This window comes from Lycorma delicatula, chromosome 2 (genome assembly GCF_047948215.1).
Source record: "Lycorma delicatula isolate Av1 chromosome 2, ASM4794821v1, whole genome shotgun sequence".
Taxonomy (NCBI): Eukaryota; Metazoa; Arthropoda; class Insecta; order Hemiptera; family Fulgoridae; genus Lycorma; species Lycorma delicatula.
This window is the reverse complement of record NC_134456.1, coordinates 51,259,122-51,283,746: the sequence shown is the minus strand read 5'-3', so window position 1 is coordinate 51,283,746 and position 24,625 is coordinate 51,259,122. Positions and strand designations below refer to the sequence as shown.

At 29.4% G+C, this 24,625-nt stretch overlaps 1 protein-coding gene across 9 annotated transcripts in view; it reads right to left on the bottom strand.

Annotated features, from left to right (window-relative positions):
* The window catches only part of per (period circadian regulator), a 178,878-nt gene that overhangs the window by 23,060 nt on the left and 131,193 nt on the right, over positions 1–24,625 (bottom strand). For 7 of the 9 annotated variants that reach the window (XM_075355260.1, XM_075355262.1, XM_075355263.1 and 4 more), the window contains 6 exons: positions 16,638–16,775; positions 12,856–12,970; positions 11,512–11,774; positions 8,675–8,835; positions 5,496–5,677; positions 4,387–4,497 (listed from right to left, as the gene is read on the bottom strand). In XM_075355260.1, the coding sequence (XP_075211375.1) occupies positions 4,387–4,497; positions 5,496–5,677; positions 8,675–8,835; positions 11,512–11,774; positions 12,856–12,970; positions 16,638–16,775 (970 nt within the window). The remainder of the gene's footprint in view (positions 1–4,386; positions 4,498–5,495; positions 5,678–8,674; positions 8,836–11,511; positions 11,775–12,855; positions 12,971–16,637; positions 16,776–24,625) is intronic. The other 2 variants (XM_075355269.1, XM_075355265.1) reach the window with 1 other exon arrangement.

Sequence of the window (24,625 nt, the reverse complement as noted above, 5' to 3'; positions counted from 1 at the left end):
AAATAAAATATTTTATAATTAAATAAAATTATATCTACAATAATTTATAGATATGTTATCTATAAAAAAAACTTAATATAAATATATAAAAAAATTAATTTTAAAGAACATTTTTGTTTGGACTGGAGATAATAATTTTTAGTTTATTTTTTTGATTTTACACACTATATATGTTTATATATAGCACATTTTATAATGTAGGGTAAGACATCAACCTACACTTTTTACATTCTAATAGTTCTGTAACACCTATAACATCTCAGAAAGCATCACGGAGACTGAAGAAGGTAAAATATACGTAAAACAATACTTAATCCAGTTTACTGGATCCTGGGTTAAATAAAATTGGATAATGTTTCAATATGCACTGTTATTTATTAATGGCTAATGACATGCAGTTGATATCACATTAAAAAAAAAAACTCATTTCACTTCAACACATGATCATGTCAAACTACTAATGAAACAGTCATTAATTATACATCAGTAAATGAATGCTTTTAAACTTATTTAATGTAACTATAATAAACTTGATTTTAATCAGTGTCCTGCAACATCACTAAAAAAAAAATCTGATGTAAACACCACATCCTTGTACACCTATTAAATTAGATATACACATTTTTTGTTGCACTTCATTTAAACTTATTTCATTTGAAAGTGAGATACGATCCTCCAATTCTTTAATAAAGAGGACAGTTACACAATTGCTGAAATATTAGTTTTTATTAAGATCAAGTATTTCAACAATTATTAATTCAAATATCTTACATGAAATATTAGGATAGAGTAAAAATCCCTTTATTACTCATATTACTAGATCAGTATTATTTGTATCTTCGTGAGTTGCTGATTGACAGTAGTTTTTAGATTTCTGGTGTGTCGTATAAACAAAAGTTAATAATAATTAAACTATTCTGTTTAGTGAACTCCTATATACTGGTTACAAATGTTGATTTCGACCCAACGGAGTAAAATATTCAGTTTTTATTTTTGGATTATTTGGTGAATAATCAAAAATGAAAACAAAATAAATGAAGAAAAATATATATCTCAAAAAATGACAAGAAGATGAATATGAAGGGGAAGAAAACGTTAAGAACAAGGGAAGAATAAAAAAATTTAGAAAAGATGATAAATATAAAGAGGAAGAAAATGTTTAAACCAAAGAAAGAATAAAAAATATTAAGAGAAGATGATTAATATAGAGGAAGAAAACATTAAGACAAAGGAAAGAATAAAAAGATTAAGAGAGGATGATGAATATAAAGAGAGAGAAAATTTGAAAAGTAGAGAACGTGTGCACAAATTAAGATCAGAAGAATTTGGTTGGATTCTGATCCAACCAAAGAGGGATTACATGATTGGCAACAAAAAACAAATAAACAAAATGATGATCAACTTTGACTTAGGGAGAATATTGTTTTACAGTACCAGAGGAGTATTGAACTAAAAAATAAGAACTTTTTGCAATTTATTAAAGATCGGCCATGTGTGCCTCAGTGTATATATTGTTCTTGTAAGGATCTATCTTTCATTCACTCTGTAGTTAATTTTAATGTATATAAAATTAAACAGAAATTCCAGAATAATTAAATAAAATTAAACAGAAATTAAACTATAAAATCCAAAAATAATATGGTTCTAAATTATAATTTTCAATTAATGTTAAATAGTCATATGTTTCAACCAATCTATTATATACCACTGAAATATAGATATACTGGAATGGGCACTAGCGTTAGAAATCCGTGCCAACAAAGATAGCTGATTTAGAGGTATACCTCTCTTTGTCTACAGTCCGTTCAAAAAATTTGTGACGATCTCTCTCATCACAAATCACAAGTTATCTTTCATAATATTCAAGTTATTGTAGAAAGTTTTTATAAAAACATTTATATGATGTAATGATTAACTCAACATTTATTTAATATTCATAAGCATTGAAATTTTTCTATTAATTAAATAGAATTATGAGATTTTATCACTTAATATTAACTACAATTAAGTTTTATGGAATCACTTTCTGAAGGGACGGTACGTTAGGTACAATGCGCATGCGCTGCACTGTGCGACAATGAAAACTATACCTCTAAATCTACCTGTCTCATGTTCGTTTTCCGCTCACGTTGGACATAGGCAGTGCCCATTCCAGTATTTCTATATTTCAGTGTTATATACACACATATGTAATGCCTATTAAATTACATTTACATATTTTTAAAAGTACATATAATTTTTATAATAAATGTAATTTTAGTACATAAAATACATATAATTTTTCACTACTAATTTTTTCATTTTTTTTATCATTGAATTATTAGTCTGATCCGAACCTATGTGCCTTCCCTTTAAGATCAAAATATTTCATTACTTAAAATTTTAATTTTAATTTTGATTGCAATAAAAAAGGGAGGTGTACAACTAGATGTTACAGCAGTGATAAATCCAAAATTTCAATATCCTATGACTAATCATTTTTGAGTTATATGAGATACATACGCACATACGTAGATTTGTACATACAGATGTCATGCTGAAACTAGTCAAAATGGATTCAGGGATGGTCAAAATGGATATTTCCGTTGAAATATGAAAACCAAAATGTTTCGCATTCACAATACTTCCTTTACTTCGTACAAGGATGTAAAAGAAAGTTAAAAAAAGAAAAAATGATTCAAAATCTGAAGACCAAAATTTTTTTGGTCACAATATACTTCTTTTACTTCGTGCAAGGAATTAATAAATAAATAAGTGTTTATACTGATTACTCATTCTATTGTTAAAAATTATTTACAAAATGTTTGCTTGCTTATTTAAATTTTCTTCATGCAATATGCCTAAGTTTCAATGCATGCCTTTATAAACTGAGAAAGAATAATTTTCTTTGTAATTAATTCTTTTTTTTAAGATTATTTTGAATAGTGAGGAGAATATACATTATATTAAACTAATGTTAACATGTATACTATTTTCACTGTACTAAATTTCAAATTTCAACTAAAACTTTTCATATCGTCTTAATAAGAAAGTTAAACCTAGTATACTTCATAGTAAGCATCAATAACATTTCAGAACACTAGTTAAAAGTTATTAAACTTTTAACTGAATTTGAAAGAATGTGTGTAATATCAGTGTGCTCTGATCATCGATGTTCAGTTATACAGAATAATTCAGGAGGAATAATTTATTGCCTATTGCCAAATAATCTATGAATTGCATGACATAGTTTAAATTTGTCGTAGGATCTGACAAGAAATCTTAACTAAAAACTTGAATACACATTGAGTTGAATGTGCTGTGAAATTTAAAAGATGGCTAATGAGAAACAAAATTTTGCCTACATGGTCATCAGAGTTTGTGTTAGTTGGGTTTGTAGCTACAATCCAGAGGCAAAGTAATAGTCATTCAGAGGATGAGTCAACATTTACCAAGACTAAAAAAAGCATGGCAGAACTTTAGTGCAAGAAGGAGGATGTTTGTTGTGTTTTCAGTTGTCAAATATATTGTTCAAAAGAACTTATTTGTTCTGGTATTAAAATTTCATGACATATTTTGAGGCATTTGAGAGATGTGTGATGAAAAAGATCAGACATTTAGAAAAACTAGAATTGTCTATTGAACCAAGGCAATGCTCCTACTCACATTTCCAGCAAAAAGATGCAGAAGTTGACAGAAAAAAAAACATGATAGTTTAGTTCTCACTTTGCTACTTTGTCTTACTCATTAAAATGAAATTGAAGTCAAAAGGCTACCACTTTGATACTAGAAAATATCCATACACAATCAAAAGCTGTACAGGACAGCCTTCTGGAAAAAGACTTCACCAGTGCTTTTGAGGTATGAAAAAGGCGCCAAGAATGCTATATGCATTATCAAGCAAACAATTTTGAAAGGGATCAAAATAAATTAGATAGCTGACCATATTTAACTTAGTCAAGATTACGTATTTTTACACTTAGTTTAGGATTTACATAATACCTTTTATTATAAGTAATAAGCACTGCCAAATGATTAAGAATTGTTCCCAGTTACATAAAACAAAACAGTGGAGGTAGTTTCAAATATCTCTTTCTACTACCTGTATTACCACTGCTGCCAACTTAAGCAGGAAATCACTTTCAAATTTTATCTGGTAGTTCATTAAAATTTTATCCTATGCTTAAAAAAAACATTTGGTGATACTTGGAATTTTCTAAGAGAGAAAATTTGTTACACAATAAACACATGATCACAAACAATAAAAATAATTTAGTTATACTGGAAGTCTATAATGATAATAAATAATTGTCACATGAAGTAAAATGTTATATTTAATAAAAAGATTATGACCCAAACATGCAGAAAATTAATGCTATATAGCATAAATTATGTATTAAGACTGACCTGCTGTAATGAATTTGATGCAATACTACATAATGCAGAACCGGGTTCTGCCTTTACTGAGGTGGCCTGAGAAGCAGGTCTTCTAGTTAATTTGCTGTTGGTACTTTTTTTCTGTTTAAACAAATCAAAATTAAAAAAAAATTAAAAATACAACTTCTAATTTTTATAGTTCACATAAAAATGTTTTTTTAAATACACAAAGTTAATCTTATCTTTTGATCAAATGCATTAAATTTGATATATTTGCATTTAATTTGATCAGGTATTTGTCTTTGGGATTCTTCCTTATTAGCTTGTTTATCTAATTCCCACATTTTAATCGTTGGTATCTTTTTAATAATAATGTTTGGCAATTTTATTTTTTCAAATCAGCCACAAGGTCATTGTTGAGGTCTTCACGTAGTATAACTTTCACAACTATTATTTGATTTTCTACTACTTCATCAGTCAATATATAGGATATTTCATTTTAATCGCCCCAGGGGATTTTCTTATAAACTATGCACAATAAAAAAAATAATGTAAACAAAAGTTACTCAGATTGGAGAGGGACACCTCATGGTGACCTTGAACTTGACCATTATTTCAAGATTAACACAAATTTTTCAAATGGAATGACCTACTTCTGACCCCACCAATGAAAACAGCAAAAGATTTTACATTTAAATATGTGGCCACAATATGTCAATTCAGTTGTGACTTGTTTGGGAATTTTTCTATTTTACAAGTTCTGTGTGTCCATGCTCGATTTCAAATTCAGGTTTGCATGAAGACCGAATACTGAATTGCTAGGCCTGATGTACTGTCTTTAAAGTATTTCTTAGTCTGGTCCTTCACATTTGACCTTATGGCAAGGGAGACCCTGCCAATAGATACACTAATGCTCTTAGGATCACCAGGACACACAAGCTCCACCACCAATGTCAAGGTCTTATACTCCGTAGATGGAGAAGTTCTAAATAATCATATAAATACTTTTTTAAAAGAATTTTATTACAAGAAGAAAGTATAATATTTAATTGAAGTTACTCATAAAAGTGGTAATTTTAAAGATTATATTGTAAACATTACAAAAAATGAATGATAAAAATTGTTACTGCTAAAATTACCTCATGCTGAGTATTTATATTATTAAAACCAGACTGCTGAGACTGGGATTGAGGTTTCATTGGTTGTGTTGCTAACAAAGGTGCAGGCAACAAAGTCAATGGTGAATAAATAACTGGTGGTACACTGAACATAGGCATTGCAGTAGCTACAGGATGGTACATCATACTGTTCATATATTGGACTACAACATAAAAAAAACAACAATATAATTTTATAGTATCGTGACAGAATTATGATAAAACATATGCACTAAATAAAAAATATGAAACGAATATTATATTAGTTATTTAATATCCGAGAGACACAATCCAAGGTTTACTATATTTATCCAAAAATATAAAAATAGCAAATCCTAAATATACACAATATATATTTAGTTACAAAACAAGTACTGAAACATCACTTTTCCACAGTCTTCTTTGATTTCAATACAATGATTATTGGTGGAAAAGCTTTAGTATCCCATCAGAAAATTTTTTTCTGCCATGAGTTAATAGGATAAGGTAATAGGTAAGGATGTATAACTTCCTTCAGTTCTTGGACATTAGAAAACTGACAGAACCTAAAGGCCTCTGAGTGTACCAAACAGATGGTAATCAGAAAGCACTAGATTAGAAAAATGTAGTGGAACATCTAACACCTCAAACTTGAGCTTCTGTAGGGTTGGCATCAAGTGTTAGCAGTAACATAACACAGGCATTGTTAACTAAAAACAATAGCCTAAAGCAACCTTTAGACAATCGTTCTTGATATTTTCAATTGCAGGTTTTAAATTGTCAAGAGCAAATTCTTGTAATGGTTATTGTTTACTATTTCTTTTTAGTAATGTTTCTTGTAAGTTAAAAAAGAAAAAAATTAAGCACCACTTCTGGTGCTGACAGCTGATTTTTTCAATTTTTCCTAATAGGTGAATACAGATATTTTGATTTGATGCTCTGGCATTAATTAGCTCTTGTTTTGGAGATACAATGACATGTTATTTTTTACCCAACCTACAATTTTAGTTTGGGGGTAATTTTGTTTTTGGAGTTGTCACACCTGTTAAATAACAAAACACAATGTTCTCCAGCTGTTTGTAGGGTATAAACATTATTACTGTTGCTGTGACTATGAGTTTCATTTTGTTTATGTTATAAATAGTGCAGAATTTCTGGTTTTTGAATGCTTTTGAAGTGAAAAATTTGTTAAATCAAAATGCCACGAAAATGTGCAAATTCAGTGAATAATTTTTGTTACATTTGTGGTGAAATAATACTTTCATCACAGAAATGCAATCTGATGCCTCTTGTGAACACTGCCTATCAGCATTATTTTGGTATGAAGGTAGGGGACCAGAATAGGTCATGGATTCCACATATGTGTTGCAACTCTTGTTCAGTTATACTACAAGAATGGCTGAGAAATAAAAAAAAATGATTTATGGCTTTTGCTGTGCCTATGGTTTGATGGGAGCCTACAAACTATATAGATAACTGCTATTTCTGCTTGACACCACCTATAAAGGCAAGATTGTCAATGAAGAAAAGAGGAACAGTTCAATACCCTAATTTTCCATCTGCTATTCAGCCTATTCCACATGCAGATAGTTCACCAATTCCTACTCCATCCCAAAATTATAAGCTTGAAGTAGAAAATGAAGGCAGTGTGGAAGAAGAAGAATCAACAAGCCTACCACATCCCATGACTGATTTTGATGAAAAAGATGATAAACTGCACAGACTGAGTAAAGTGGAATTGAGTGATCTCATTCTAGACCTTGATTTGTCAAAAAAGAAGACAGAACTTCTATGGTCAAGACTACAGCAATGAAATCTTCAACGTGATGTCGGGGTCTCGCAGCACAAACATTGTCATAGAGATCTGCTTTCTTGTTTTGAGAAGAAAAGCAATCTTGTTGTTTGCTGCGACGTTAATGGCTTGATGAAATGTTTGAATTTAAATCATGATCCAGCTGATTGGAGGCTATTCATAGACTCCTCCAAGCTTAGTTTGAAAACTGTATTACTTCACAACAGCAACCGTCTTCCTTCTATTCCTGTTGGTCATGCAGTTCACATGAAGGAGACTTATTCAAACATGGCAGTCCTCCTAGACTCAATAAAATATGTTGAATATAAGTGGAAAATTTGTGGCGATCTAAAAGTCATTGCTGTACTCTTAGGAATGCAACTGGGGTACATTAAATACTGCTGCTTTTTACGCATGTGGGACAGTAGGGATAGGAAATCACATTATATTCAAGCAGTGTGGCCCGAAAGAAATCTTAACTCTAGCGCCAAAAATGTTGTTGCTGAGTCTCTCGTGAACCCAAAAGATGTTCTTCTTCCACCCCTTCATATAAAGGTGGGTTTGATGAAAAATTCTGTCAACCGAGAAGGACAAGCCTTTAAGTACTTAAGGGACAAATTCCCTACATTAAGTGAGGCAAAAGGAAGGTATTTTTATTGGGCCACAAATTTGACAACTTGTAAAGAATCCTGTGTTTGACCGAATTTTTGAGGGGAAAGGGGTAAAGGGAGACAGGAACTACAATCAGTTGGTGACAGTACTTCTGTAAAAATATAATCAACTCGGATGCAACATATCCCTAAAAATCCATTTTCTCCACTGATACCTGGACTTTTCCCTCCTAGTTGTGGAGTTGTCAGTGATGAACACAAAGAAAGATTCCAAAAATATCAGAGCCGTTGGAATGTAGCAATGATTGCGGATTACTACTGGTCTGTGTGTAGGGATTTCCTCACAGAGGAAAGCCAAAAGACAATGATTTCATGAAGCCACCACATGATTATCTTCAGATCCAATCAACTACCAGGTATTCTTCCATCTATTAAGAACTCTTAGAATGTAGCTATCATTAAAAAAATGTTAAATGGATTTTCTATGTTGTTGGTATATGTAATTAAAATGAATCGTTTTCTCTTAATCTGTTAAAATAAAATACTTCCACATATTGTATATCACTATATCACAGAAACTAGAGCTAATAGAAATCTTTCCTTGTCATATTAGTTTTTCAACCCAAAATTAGTAAGATTTGACTCATGAAGTGAAGGAAACATTCAAAAAATTTTTTGTTGGGCAGTGTAATTAATTCAGATTCTGCTATATTTTAATAAAGTGTATATTAATACTGAAATAAATAACTATCTTTCTATATATACTAATACACACTCACACTGCCCAGCGCCATAAGGAGGTTGCGGTTGAACATATGATGACAATGAAGGTCTGGATTCTGTTGTACAGTTAGTCGGTCTAGTAGATGATGGTAAATGGTCAGGAGGTAAATAGTACACTGGCATAACTGTATTAGTTAATGGTGCTGCTGAGTAACTCCTACAAATAAACATTCAAGCAATTTAAAAATGGAATGACTGTTGTCTCACACAATCTTTAATAACTGATATTATCTTACTTTTTAAAAACAAATAAATATTAGCTATAAACTATTCATCTAACTCTAATAAGCGCTTCTAATACAAAAGTGAAACTGTGTTCATTTCATAAATTTTCTTAAGAAAACACTGCAATGTAGAATAAATAAAAAAATTGTAATTTTGATTGGTGCTGACTGCTATGGTAGTCAGCCTTACCATAAGGTAGATTGTACCTTATCCTTACAATATAAGACGTTAAATTTTTGCAGGATCATCAGGTTGTAAAGAGCTTAATTCTTCATCTTATCTGGACAAAAAATATTTAATTATAATTTTACCCAGGATAAAAAGATGTTATTTTAGTTTGTAAAACGAAAACATTTCTGATACTTGATTACAGATTAGTGGTGTCATCTGAACTATTCAAATTGAAGTAGATATTCATATAATAATATTATCACTGGCTAAAGGTTAGGAAGCAAATATGTTGTATTAATAGATAATAAGTCAGGGCATAAAAATGAAAAATTATTGTAATCTTTTTATTTTCTCATCATTATATGGGAGGGGAGTTTCTTCCCATATTTCTGAATAGATTACAAAAAAAATAACTACACTGTAGGGAAATGTACAGTAACAATATTGCACTATAACTATCAGCTCTGATTAGGTTCTTTTAAGACATGCTACATAAAGAGAAATGTCAAAGCAGAAGTCATTAATTTTTTGCATGTTATTGCCATCAGATTACCTGCCCATCTATAAAGGATATTCAAGAAGCTTAAAAGAAAAGAAAATATATTTATAGTATTCCATTTTTGAACTGAGGTACAACAGTTACATTTTTAATTAAATTAAGATTAAGAGTTAATATGGACTTCAATGCTTTCATGCGTCTGGGAACAAGTTTTTGATTATGATATTATGGAAGTATCCTAATATCACAAAAGTTTCTTATTCATGTTGTTAATGTGCCTTGAACCCCATAATCATTTAAACAATTTTTCCAGCTGGATATTTCTTTTACTTCATACAGTTGTTGATAGTCATTTGGAACAAGGTACGGTTTAAATAATGATTGCAAAGTATGGACTATATAATGATGGACCCCGATTTAACCTGAAAGTTTACAACAACTAACTGATGATTTTGCCAATGACCTTACACTCCTTTCTTAATCATGAAAATTATCTCTTTCAATTTTAAATTTCTTTCTACAATTTCAATAACAGTTTCTCCTTTTCAAACAAAAGAATTTAGTGACTGAACTTATCTTATAATACAAGATGACCACTTGGAATTAAAGTTTATATTAAATATTTAAACTTTATTCAAAACATGGTTTTTGTTAAGTTCAATATTTTTTCATTTGTTTCTTATTCCTACATACTCACTCTTTATTGAATTAAAGAAGTAAACATGAGATGTTAGCATACTGCTATTCTTTTTCTCTAAAAGATTGCCTAGAGAAGAACTAATTGTTTAGTTAGACTTGTTAGAGTCAACTTATATGCAATTTATAATAATTTCAGATTCAGTTTTCATCAATTTGCTTGAAATGATGACCTTATAATTCATTTACCATGAAATTGATGAATTTTGTGTAACTATGAAACTGGTATGATTCAGTTTTCTAAAATGCTCTTGACATCACCTTTATGCAAGTGTGATTTCATATTTTATGTATTCATTTTAATGATTTTTTAAAATGCATTTTAACACTGATAATATTTAAATTTTAGGAACCCGGCATGTCCAATTAGATGAAATAAACAAATATAGATACTAGAAGTAAACTACAGTGAGAAAGATAAATTTTGCAGAATATTATTTAATAAAATAAAAATTGGAATAGCTAAATAATAGCTAAATAACATTTAAGAAAGAGACTGTAATGTAATAACATATGGAGTTATACTAGAGAGATCATTTTGTGGAGTGTTATGTTTGCAGTATACTACTGTACATTTGTGAAAAGATAAAGAAAGGTTGGAAACATTTTAAACGGGCATGGAAGAGACTGGAGAAGATTATGTTGATGAAAAAGGTAAAAAATGAAAAATTACAAAGGAAAGTGAATAAAAGTAGAAGCCTAATCAGAAAAATTCAGAAGTTATTTCTTTCCAAATTCAATTTGGGAGGCTAATTAATGGCTACAATGTAACATAAGAGGAAAAAGATTGATGAAACATGTGCCAGAAGAGGATCAATAGAAGGTGAAAAGAGAGAGACTGGTAAAGATTAAATACTGTTCATCATCTACAAAGAAATAGGAGTTGTGAACTCAAAATATTAGGTGGAAGTAGAAGAGAGTGGGAGTGGAAATGTTGCAAGGGACCTGATTTAGAGCAGATAATCTTATGATGATGATGTTAAGTAAATATAATGAATAGTAAAGAAAAATAATTGTATATGAAAATAATGCACTAATCATGGTAGGAGAAAATAATTATAATTTATCTAATATATAATCTCATTACAATATTGGAACCAATATAGACATGACTATAGTATAATTGTCAAAGCTATGATAATGAATGCTTTAGAATATAGCTAAAAACCCCACTACCTGTTGTATTAAGTAGTTTTATAAAAATTATTATTATAAAAAATATATATGAAAAATAAAACATACAAATGAGTAGCGCAAGGTTGTGAGCTATGTAAAGGTGTGACAGTGACAGAAAATGGTGGCCAAAGATTAATATTAGTTGATGTTGCGACAGCAGGCTTGGAATAAACAGTTGTGGTAGTTTGTACATTATAAGGATTAGCAGCAGTAGTGCTCCCAGTAGCTGCTTGTTCAGCGTTTATATGAGTCTGTTTAATAGTTTTATATGGTTCACCTTCCCATGAATGTGAACCGCTTCTTTTAACACCATGTGCATTCTGCTCATCCTGTAAAAAAAATTAATTGAAAGAACAAATTAATATTCATAAAACAGATGTTAATTTCACAATATAAGCCATTTAACATTTTTCTAACTTACCATCAACAAAGATTTCATTTTATAAAAACAGCCTGTTTTTATATGTAAAACTATCAACCACTTGTCAGGTGAATCAGAGTCAGATGTCACTACAACTAATTTTAATTTAGCTTATTATCGCTTATTGAAGATGGAAAAGGAATTCTTTAAAGTTGTAAAAACCTTAGCAAGTGTCTAAACCATTCATTAAAGATTTATAACTCAGTTTGATCACCTGATATTGCCAACTTGTGAAACAAAAAATCTCTGAAATAATTTAACTTGTTTTAGAAGATTTTTATTTTTAGCATTATGAAAAAGGTTATTATTTTTTAGTATTATGAAGATTTTTGTTCTACTTAAAATTCTAATGTTTGCTGGTACTTTTTGGACTAATTTTGTTTTGAACTAAAATTAAATTTATGAAACTTGTATGGTTATTTTCTATTGACTTTATCAATTCTCTGAATTAAATTTTCCATGAATTCTGTAAGAAATTTTTATTGGGTATTGGCAATTTAAAAAAGTTAAATTGCATCAAATCAAAAAAGTGTTTTTTGAGCTTTCTTGAAAACTACTAGAGATAGAGTTCTAGGACCTGTTTTACTGAATTTTTCAGGTCAAAAACTATCAAAACATTTGCTCCTTAAATTTGGCTCCAAGAATTTCAGTATGAGTTCATTTTACTTTTGGAGCAGAAATCAGGCAGAATATTTCATTAGCTGCAACTTGAAAAGAAAGTTTTTCTGGGCGTATATTTATAGGAACTTATTGTTATGCTACTTTTAGCTACTGAATAGGTCCTGTGAGCTTTTACTCTAATTTTTACGGTCAACTTCAGCTTGAATATCACTCTAGATGCTTGTCTTTGGAAGCCATAACTTAAGAAATTTAGTAGGTATAACCAATTTCATTAAATTACTCCAAAGCATAATGTGTTAATCAAAAGCATACTTGTTAAACAAAAGGATCTGTACAAAAAAAGTTATGAAATGATTACTAATACTTACCAAAATTTTATCATAATTTTTTTTATGTCTCCCATCTTTTAATTTATTCTCTCTATCACTTTTACTTCTCTCTCTATGCCTCTGAACCATCTTTTTCTCCATATTTTCATTATGCCTGAAATAAGTAATCAATAAAAATAAATATGCAATAGTCTTACATAAATATCTTAACTGTTTATTCTCTATGGTTGATAATACTAACAAATATTATTTATTATATTATCTATTTTGGTAATAAAACAAAATATCACCATCTATAATAACTGGTAATTTATTATGTATAATGTATTTATTATCTATAGTGATAATTTATTCTCCTGAAAGTTGCTTTACTTAAACACATGATGCATGTTTTTTTTAAATAAGGGTTATTTCAATTTTGTCACCAATTTATACTCTGGAAAGAGATAGTGTTTGAACAGCACATTTATTTATATCACTACTAATATGTTGAGGACAGTAGTCATCATATTCATATTAGTGTGCATAACTTAATCGAGAATGTGTATTTATAAATAATATGAAATATAATTAAAAATTGATAAGAATTTTTTAATTCTGCACACTATGAATTTTTGACTGAGTTCATCTTTTTACCATGAGATGGCTGGCTATGATTATAATGCATATCAATATTTTTAGTACATTAGATGCATAGTTCAAATTTAGTAGCCAAGAAATTAGAACATATTTTATTGCCAATGGTAATTTATTTTGTTTTAAAATGATGGAACAAAGGATTTGCATTAAATTATGTGTTAAATAGAATTAAGTGCAGTGAGTGATGAAGAGGTTAGAAAAGATTAGGTTAGGATGTTATGTTGAACCAAGGATTTATGAGTGCTACAAGATTTCAAGAAGGCTATGAAGACACTGAAGATGATGACAAAGGATTGGATATCTTAACATATCAACAACTGGTGAAAATATCGATAAAATAAAGGATCTAGTGATCAGTAGGTAATCAATAGGTATAATCACTGAATCTCTATTAGAGAAGTAACTGAAGAGATGGAATCTATGGGTCATATGAAACAATTTTAATTTGTATTTTGGGCATAAAATCAGTAGCATCAAAATTTGGTCCAAAGTTGTTGAATTTCAATAAAGCAACTTCATAGAACAATTGTTAGTTGACACTGCTTATGACTTATAATTACTCAAACATGTCTTAAAAGCTGATAAAAATCTGGGTATATATTGAAACAAAGGTCCAATCATCCCATTGGAAGCTTCCTAAAGAACCAAGACCAAAAAAAGCCACATTCAGTTGAATGTTAAAAGTTCTCCTTACTTTTTTTATTACAATGGTATAATTCATTACAAATCCTGACTGCAAGATTGAATTGGCAAAAAACAGTATTACTTAGTAGTTTTATGCTGTTTACATGAGACAAAGTCCTCTGAAGAGGACAATATCAATGTAGAAGAATAACTTAATACTCTTTGATAAGAACTAAAATCCTCATCATTTTTTTTTATCACACTTCATATTAATATTCTATAAATACAGAGATATACACTTTACTGCCTCGTAAGTATGCATGTCTGGCACACAGACAAATGTACATACTGATATAGAATGTTGTATATTTTAAAACAAAAGTATTCTAACAACAAAAATATAAAATAGAGGTAATTTAAATTTTTTTTTTTCATTATATTCCCTGCAGTAATATTATATGAGTTTAGAAACTCAAATGCATACACACATACATAAAGAGGCATGAAAGTTGTCAACCCAGGTCTAAGTACACTCCAATATATGCACAAGTGTTGAAACGTTTTCTATCATTTCTTTAGACTTTTCAACTATTTCTAACAAAAAAAAGAAAAGTCAAATCTTAAAATATTAATTTTAATATTTTAAAAATTTTATAATGGTTTAAGTTTATAAAAATAAAGGATACGCTTTTTTTGCTACAAGAAAACTTAATACTCAAAAATAAGACTATAGTGATGTTTAGTTTTTATTGTATATTTTAAATTCCAAATAGTCTAAAACACTCTTATGATGCCTAATCTGTAAAATAACAGTATATATTTAGTTTTACACATGTATTTTCTGTTTATATTACATAGGAATTAAGATACAGTGGTGAGGAACCTCCTTGATTAAATAAAGTTGAAAGATCAAAATTGGTGCATTTGCTGGGGTAAAGCTGGAATATACATAAAAACATATGCGATCTCCTGTTTTTTAAAGTCTGCTAAAAATCACACAAAAATTTATGCAATAGAAAAATTTAGGAAACAAAAGTTCTGACTCTAATAAACTTTTTTATTTCTTTAATCATATATTTTAAGGCCTTTTAACTTTTAATACTTCAATTTTAAAGCATATAATAATAAAAAAAAAACAAAAAAACACTGTAATAAAAGAGGAGTGCAGTCCTGTAAATTTTTCCTGACACTTATTGAGAACTACTTGGAACTACTATTGTATGAGGCTTGGCTGATAAATTTTGCACACTAGCATGCTACACAGAGACAAAAGGTACAGTTGAGTTGGGCTTTGCAGCAGATGATAGCTAAAACCCCTCTACAAACCTGCAATAATGCGTTGAAATCTGTTTACAGGTTTGTTTTTAGTAGCAGTTAAAATGTAGTCGAGTACAGCCAATATGTCAACATGGTTAAAACAGCATGCAGTGATCAAATTTTTAACAGCAGAAAATGTAAAGCCTACGAATATTTTTCAAAGTTTAAAAGCAGTTTACGTTAGTGAAACTGTTGACATGAGTTCCGTGAGTAGGTGGGCATTGAAATTTTGTGAATGTGAAGCTGGTAAAGTGACAATTGAGAACCCACCTCACAGCAGACTACCAGTTTCTGTGACTGATGAGAAATATCAAAAGCAAGTGGACGATTTGCTTCAAAGTGACCGGTGAATCACCCACTCAGCAAAGCATCGCTATTCAGCTAGGCATATCTAAAGAAGAAGTAGGCCATATTATCAAGCAATTGGGTTACCGTAAAATCTATGCACGATGAGTACTGTGCAAACTGTGTACTGTCATACTCGCTGGATTTGGCTCCGTGTGACTTTTTACTTCTTTTCTTTTCTTAAATGTAATCATTACTCCACAGATGATGAGATGAAGTAAGCTGTGGCCACTTGGATCTGAGAAAGACCACCAGAATTTTTCAGTGACGGAATGCAAAAACTAGTCACACGTTGGGAAAAGTGTATCAGTGTAAATGAGGATTATATTGAAAAATAAATACCGCATTTTGTAGCTAAGGTATTGTACTTTTATTCATTTTTTATTTCATTCCAATATCTCTTTTCATTCCCATGCTATGCATATATGTGAAAAATTTATCAGCCAAGCCTCGTAACAACCACTGAAAGTTTAATCAGAGTTACAGTAGGTGTTGAAAATGTACAAAAAAAAATTTGTACATTTTTTGTTGTCCAAAACACCATTTTTGAGACAGATCATAGAACTGATTTAATAACAAAAACCTTCCTCTGGAAACACATATCTAATTAAAGGTATGTGTTATCAGGCCTAACACAATCTCTCAGCCTAAGTGAAGGAATAGAATATAAATTTTTTAAACATCAAGAACTGCTTAAAAATGTGGTTATATAATCTTTGAACAATCTTATTAGTTTCTTTTTCAAATACACTGAGATTGTTGAAATATTTTCATCTATGATCAAAGATAAAAAAAAGAGAAAGAGAAAATAAACTAGTTAACCAACAGTAATGATGCTCTATCTGTATAATAAATGTAATGTAATTATATAATCATATGCGAATAAGAGCACTGACTTGCTGAGCAGTTCTTCTGTAAGATGTGGTGTTCTGTATTTATTTATTGTTGCATCATTATTACCACCACCACCACCGCTGGCACTTCCAAAACTAAGATCACTGCTACCACCACTCTCATTATTTAGACCGCTGTTCCTGGCAAAAAAACATATTGCCAAGCAATTAGAATTGTAATAAAACTGATAAATATTATTAAACATACAAATACATATATAACATAATTTTCACATCAGTAATATATTTTATAAACAGATGTTAAGAAAGATATTTTTTAAGTTGAAATTAAAACTGAGTAAGAAAAAATCCTAATTGGATTCATTGGCAGAATGATTTACATGTTAAAATAAATTTAATAAAATCCAACAAAAAGGATTTTTAATGGTAAGTTAAATTATGGGTAAGTTGAAGAATTTTGTTACTTAGCTAATAAAATTTCAAAAGGAAGACATAAAGCAGGTATTCACAAGCAGAGAGCCTTCATACCTAAAAAAATTGCTAACATCAAAGATGGGTTTAGAATTTTCAAAGTAATTTGTGTTTAATGAAAGAAAAATTTAAGATATAGAATGTAAAAAATGCAGCTAAATTAAATAGATCAACAAGGGACAGATACAAATGGAAAAGTCAATCAAACAAGATAGACAAATGAAAATAGAAAAAATAACTCATTAATCTAAGAAAGTAAGCCCTTTCTCTAAACATTTGTCTCCTAATGGAAATTTTGACAAAAATTTTAATTTTTGAATGGTATGAAATAAACTGAATGTACTTTATGTTGATAAACCAACAAGAAAGCCAGACAGAGAAAGAATATGAAAAATGGATTTTAAAATGTGATGTTAAATAAGAACATTGAAAATCAGAAAATTACATGGGCAGGTAAAGTGCTATTGAAGAAATTTAAAATGAGGAAATAAGAAGTTGGTAAAAAGTCTTGTAAGAAGAAGAAGGTAGGCGAGCCATGTATAACGACTTATTTCCTTATTGAAGAAGATTATTTAACTGTCATTACATATAGTGTAAATTATAGTAAAAGAAAAAGTCTAGAATAGGGAAAAAACAATGTTACTGTGGCTGCTGTAGAAGGTATGAAGAATGAAGAAATTAAAAGATTAAAGAAAGATTGAAAAAGTACATAGGATGTACATCAAGAGACTGATGAGAAATACCAACACTAGACAAAATCAATTTTAACTTAAAGCACTAGGACAGTAAATTCACAATTGATAAGGCCAGCATTTATCATAAAAAGGATTAATATAAGTATTGTTTGCCAGACAGATGTCTATATAAAAACCTATTTCTCATGTAATTCTTTAAACAATTTTTTCTGAGAATTCTGGAATGTTGATGTTTCAAAAAATGAATGTAATATGATTCTTTAAAATCATTTTCATTGCCGTTGACTTCCTTTTTCCCCAATAATTTTCTAATTATTACAATGTCTGCTTTGCTAACAACAAATCGCTCAAAAGTTTGTTCATAGTTGTAAAAAGACTCCCTTTTTCTGCTTCCATGAACAAAAACTGAATAGTAATTAGTACTAATGAAAAAATACAAAGGAACCCCTCTTATAAATAAATAATAAAGAAAATAATATTTATACTCTGCAGAAAGTTGAAATACAGAATGCAGTGTCACAAATGGGAATTCTTGATCTTGGGAATTCTGGAAAGGGTTTTCTAAACTATGTGCCTGGGTGTTACAAAATGTCACATAAAATAAAATATAACAAAGAAAAACATAAATACATTACTACTAATATAGATTCCATGTCTATAATTATGGCACAAATCATGAATAAATAAAAAAATAAAGACAAAATAAATAGCTAGCCATATCTTCATTTCTAACATGCTTCCATCCCAGTAACTAGCAAATAAAAGATATCATAATTTACAATAACAATTAGCGAATTTGGTTGAAATGTATAAGAGACTGACAATGAAAAAGCTATGTGCAACATGGTAATAAGTTTTCAATCATGAAGTACAGTTAAAATACAAGAACTAGAAACCATATGTTAAAATTTCAAATTTACTAGTTACCAATTAGTAGCAAATGTTAGCAATCTGTAGAATATTTTTATTAGTAAATTATAGCGACAAAATGTAATTATAAAAAGACAGAACAAAACAAACTGATCAAGATTTTTGACAAAAATAAAATCTAATATTTGATAAAATTACTGTTTTAAACAAACACAATAAAATTGTACATAATACCTTACGACAAAATGAAAATAAATAAAAGATTTTAGAAAATTATGTTGTTTACATTCTTCTTAATGAATTGAAATCAGAACTTCAGCAAAACTTCAAGATGATGGTAATAAAAAAAAATTGAAGTATGTATCATCAAGAGGAAGGTTCAGATATAAACAGGAATTTCAATGTTTTATGTTCTTATAATGAGTGCAAGATGGACATGACTTATCGAACAAACACTTACAAGACTGAAGTTATCATCAGTATGGTTTGATGCTCTTCATCTTATCCTGGTCAGTTGTAATCAATATGTCTGATCAAGAGGTAGTATTGTGCAGCAAATCATTAATTTTTTTTTTTATAAATGAAGGGATTATTCTGAGAGTTAAGTGAAGAGAGATTTAAAAATGAATTCAGGGTTAACTGCCTTTCAATCCAGAATATATGATGAATGGTGCAAGTCTTTCAAAGAAGATCAGAGGAGAGCTGAAAATGAACTCAATGATTGTCAATTAAGAACCTCAGTCGATAAAGTTAAACAACCTGAAGTTAAAGCACTTATTTATGAAAAATTAACAAATATTAATTCAATTTATGAAAAACTTGAAATAAGCAATCAGACTTAAAACAGTGATATTTGTTATACTTTACAAAATATAAATGTTATACTTATTATATTTTATAAATTTAGTTGTTAATTTTTTAATTTAGTGCTAGCTTGATTTCTATTTTTTGTGATCTCTCAACACAATGAAAGACTTTCTGCTATCACATAAAATTGCTTTTGTAACCATGTTGAAACTGGGTGCACTGCTTCAAATTAGAGTCAAAACAAATACGAATTCAGTGACAGCACTCAAGCTCAATGGAAAATAAAACAATATTTTCACCTTAAAAAATAATGGCAACCTTCTTTTGGAATTGCAGGGAATCTCATCTTTCTCATGGAACAAACAACTATGATTGCTTAGTAATCCGCAACAACTTTAAAAGTTAAAGTGAAGTAAGAAATTCATTTCAATTTCAAGAGGAGTTGACGGTCTTCTGTTTGTTTCTTTCATGGTTACTCTCATGTTATTACTTTAACTGTGGAAAAATTATGAAAGCTCAAATGAGATAAGCTACCCTGCTTCAATATTAAGATTTAGCGCCATTGAACTACCAACTGTTTAGCTCACTTCAGAAATACACAGAAAAGAAGAATTCGATATCAAGAAGGTCAATAACACTCAGTTAGGAAGGGTCACAAGTTTTTCAAACTGGTTAGGATAGATGCAACCAAAAAATGTTTTTTGGGATCAAGAAGTTTTTGAGCCCTGTCACTAGTATTCTGGAGTGGCAGAAACTATGAGAAATAGTGTGTGTGTAAGTTTTTGTGCTCAATAAAGAAATTATAGCCATAAAATTGCTGTTTATATCTATCTGAATATCTCTTGCATGTAATCTGGATTATCTTGCCAATTGCATAGATTGAAAGGGCTTTTGACAATATGGTTAAAAGATAGAAAATATGGAATAGCATAAAGTAAATAAGTTTATGACAAATAATTGAAAAAGTAAAATATCTTAAAAATAATTTTGTGTTTATCAAGAAGAATTTATTTAATCATAAAGTGGTAATAGTTATTACCATCATAGTATAGATTGTATGTAAAGCATAGCCAAAGATAAACATTTGTCACTAAGTAAAATATATACAAACTCTTTGTTTAATGTCATCCTCATAAATGAAATTGAAGCTATCTGATATTCTGCAAACACAATGTAATTCAAACAAACAACAGCAATAAATAAAGTAGAAAAAAATTTTCAAATCTAAAAACAGTAACTTATAATAAAAACAATTATTATAACAATAAAATATTGCATAACATTTTTTTTTTTTTAAATACACCTTGTTCTGTATTAAGTTATAAAAGAAAATATTTTTTAATATCATACAATAAGTTGCAAGAGGGGCATTCTATTGTAGAGATTAAAATCTTAGTAGTAAATTTCTTCTTCACTTATGGTGTCATTTTGTTTCTTTTTCACACAGTTAAGAGTAATAAGAATAATCAGAAATTTTTTATTCTTTTTTTTATTTTTATTCTATATGTATGAGGTCTGTAAATAAAGTAATGAGACTTGCTTTTACAGTGACAACTGTAAACTTTACAGTGAATAACTGTACAGTGGCAACACTGTAAAGTTACTAGTAAACATATGGTTATATGAACAGCTGATTTATATTAGGTACTAATATTTTTAGTCAATTGACATGTGAGATGTAAACAAACTTTTCGTGAAATGAGTTTTTGTCATGAGTTACAAAAATGAGTGATACTAATTATGAGCAACGTTTGCAATCAAATTTTGTGTTAAACTGGGTGAGAATGATACCGAAACTTTTTTCAAAACTGAAATGAGCACATGGAGATGATGCTGTGTCACGAGCCTGAGTTTTTAGGTGGTTTAAAGCATTTTGAGATGGCTGGGACTTGCGGACGATCCATGCTCTGGAAGGTTGTTAACATGAAAAAGTGACGACAATGTTGAGCAAATCATACACTTGATTTGCTCAAGTGTATCAAGAATCACGGTACAACCAGTGATTAACTGTCAGAATGACTGCAAAACAATTGAATTTGAACCATTCCATAGTCCATCAAATTTTGACAAACAAATTGGACAAGAAAAAAATTTGTGCAAAATTGGCCCCAAAAAACCTCACTCTTGAACAGATAAACAACAGGGTGCAAGTGTGCCACAATCTTTTAGAGCGAATTGAAAGTGATTCTGATTTTCTAAAAAAGTTATTACTGTTGATGAATCTTGGATATTTCAGTACAACCCAGAAACAAAACACCAGAGCAAGGAGTGAAACACACCACGTCCCAAAAAAGTAAAAATGAGCAAGTCAAAAATCAAAACCATGCTAATTTGTTTCTTTGATAGTATTGGCATTGTCCACATGGAGTTTTTGCCTACAGGACAGACTGTAAATCAATATGTTTACTAAGAAATTCTTGAAAGACTTAAGATTAAAGCCCACATGAGACCAACCATCAAAGATAAATGGATGCTGCATCATGACAATGCACCTTGTCATATTGTACTCTCAATTAATGAGTTTTTGGCAAAGAAAAACATTCCTGTAGTTGCTCAACCACCTTACTCATCTGACTTGAGACCCTGCAACTTTTACCTGTTCCCGACTTTAAAAAGCATGTTAAAGGACACCATTCTGGAACAGTAGAAAATATTTTTAAAAATGTAACTGACCATCTGAAGGATATTCCGGTTTCTAGGTTCCAACACTGCTATGAAGAGTGGGTAAACCATTTGATGCATTGTATGGCTTTCCAAGGGAACTATACGGTGAAGGTGTTGGTATAATGGTATATGTATAATTGGATTGTAAATAAAAACGTTTTCTGAACCAGTCTCATTACTTTATTTACAGACCTCATATTCCGGTTTCTAGATTCCAACACTGCTATGAAGAGTGGGTAAACCATTTGATGCATTGCATGGCTTTCCAAGGGAACTATATGGTGAAGGTGTTGGTATAATGGTACATGTATAATTGGATTGTAAATAAAAACGTTTTCTGAACCAGTCTCATTACTTTATTTACAGACCTCATATGTGTATTAGTTAATATTAGACAATTGTTGCCATGTAAAGACAGAACAATAAATATCGGTTGGTATAAAAGTAGTAAAAGAACCAGCCAATTATTTTCTTTGCAAACACGTTCGATATTTTGAACTCATTAGGATCGTTTCAGTTATTTGTTTACTTAGCAAAGAACATTTTTCTGGAATTTATTGCCCTTTTGATATATCCATTAGTTTTATTAGAATTGTTTTCATTAGTGAATTGCAATGTATGTGAAACAGAAAAGTGTTTGTGAAGATGTAAAAAAATAAATGTTCACAATCGGAATAATATAAAAACCTATGTGTCATGTATATCAATAACTAAAAAAATCCCACTTATTACTTTTTTGTTAGACTAGTGCAAGGATTAAAAAGTAAAAAAGTGACAATAAAATATCAGAAATAAATCATATAAATTATTATTAAAAACAACAAATTAATTCAACAAACATGTTTTTAAAAAACAGTGTTAAGAAAGGTTTAATAGTAGTTTTTATCTGATATAATTACATATAAACAAAATTTTGTGAAACCAGTTGTTTTTTATTGATAGCTGTTCATTTTTTAATATTGGATATTTTGAGGATGTCTGTGAAAAGACAATATCTGCATTAGGATAGACAGAACTCAAAAATTTCCATGTATAACAAATATATACCAGCATGCACACACTCCTCACACTAACAAATAATCTTTTCATTTAGTTTTGTAAGAGTTTTTCAACTGAATATTACATATGGGGTCCAGTTTCCTTCTATCTGTGACAATAAAATATCAACAATACAAGTCTACTTTTCATTTCCTTCTGCTGTTATTAATCTGATTTTACAATTTTTTTTAATCACTGTTGTCGATGTATTTCAAACAAAACAGGGGGTTTGATAATTGTTGGTAAAAGTTCATAATTTTCCATTTTATCTTTCTTAATGATACGTAGATGAAATTTTAACATTTTATCATTATGCAAGATGCCACAACTGAACAATCATAAAGTCATGAATCAGCACTGAAACTGGTACAGCCATCCCCAAGCATAACAAGGATCATTATATCTTTATAGATATTGAGTGGTAAGGTTACATACTAGAGTATTTTTTCAATTCTAAAAACTTTAATTTTGGAGAAGTTTTACTGAATTTAACTTGCTGAAAATGTTTTGACTTTTATGTCTTTTATTCCTAAAGATCTCAAAACTAAATTTTTACAATTTATATAGAATCAAAACTAGCTTTTCTTCAAGTTTATAAAAGAATACCTTTCTTCCTCTGAAGAAATGGCAATTTTTATTTGAAACTAACATAAATTTTTTTATTATTTTCCTTCAATGCCTGAATTTCACTAGAAACAATGCGCTACCTGATTTCCATTAGCTCTCCCTTTCAAAATTTACATTTTTTCAGATTTTAAGTTTTTGCTCTTACTATAGAAAAGGAATTCTCACAAATACACCATCTTATTTTTTTTAAAAATCGACACAGGAAATATGTTGATTCTGTTAAAAATAAGAAAACAAAATATAAATCAATGAATGAAAATTAAAAGTTAAAACTATATTTTGTTAAATTAAATGAAGGATTAATATAAAACTGTGATCACCCTTTTTCAGACACAGATGATATTGGTAATGAAAACAGAGGTGTATATACTGATAAATCTAAATACTAAAAAAATCAATACACAACTAAATCAGGAAAAAATGCAAGGTTTATTTATGTTGTTATGAACTTAATTAGTGTCAAAACTACTATATTATTATCTCCATCCTCTGAGTATATTTATTCAAGTAATATGCACATGTTATTTTTCAGCAGTATCTTTTCTAAAAAAAAAACAAAAATACACTCATGTGTACATAACACTAATAAGTATGGAGAATCATTATGCTAAATTAGTAACAGGCAAAAATTACTTGCTTTTCACTAACAAAAAAATTTAAAGAAACCAGGAATTTTCTAAGAAAGTAAGTAAACTGTAATTCAAAATCTATAATACCAACCAGCATAATCTTATTATTTTGGTTTCAAATGATGAGTACCTTGCATAATTAAAACTGCAAGTTTTACATTTCACAATCATTCATCTCTTGAAATTTAAAAAAAAGTGGTAAGAATGATGTAGATGTGGCATTATAATA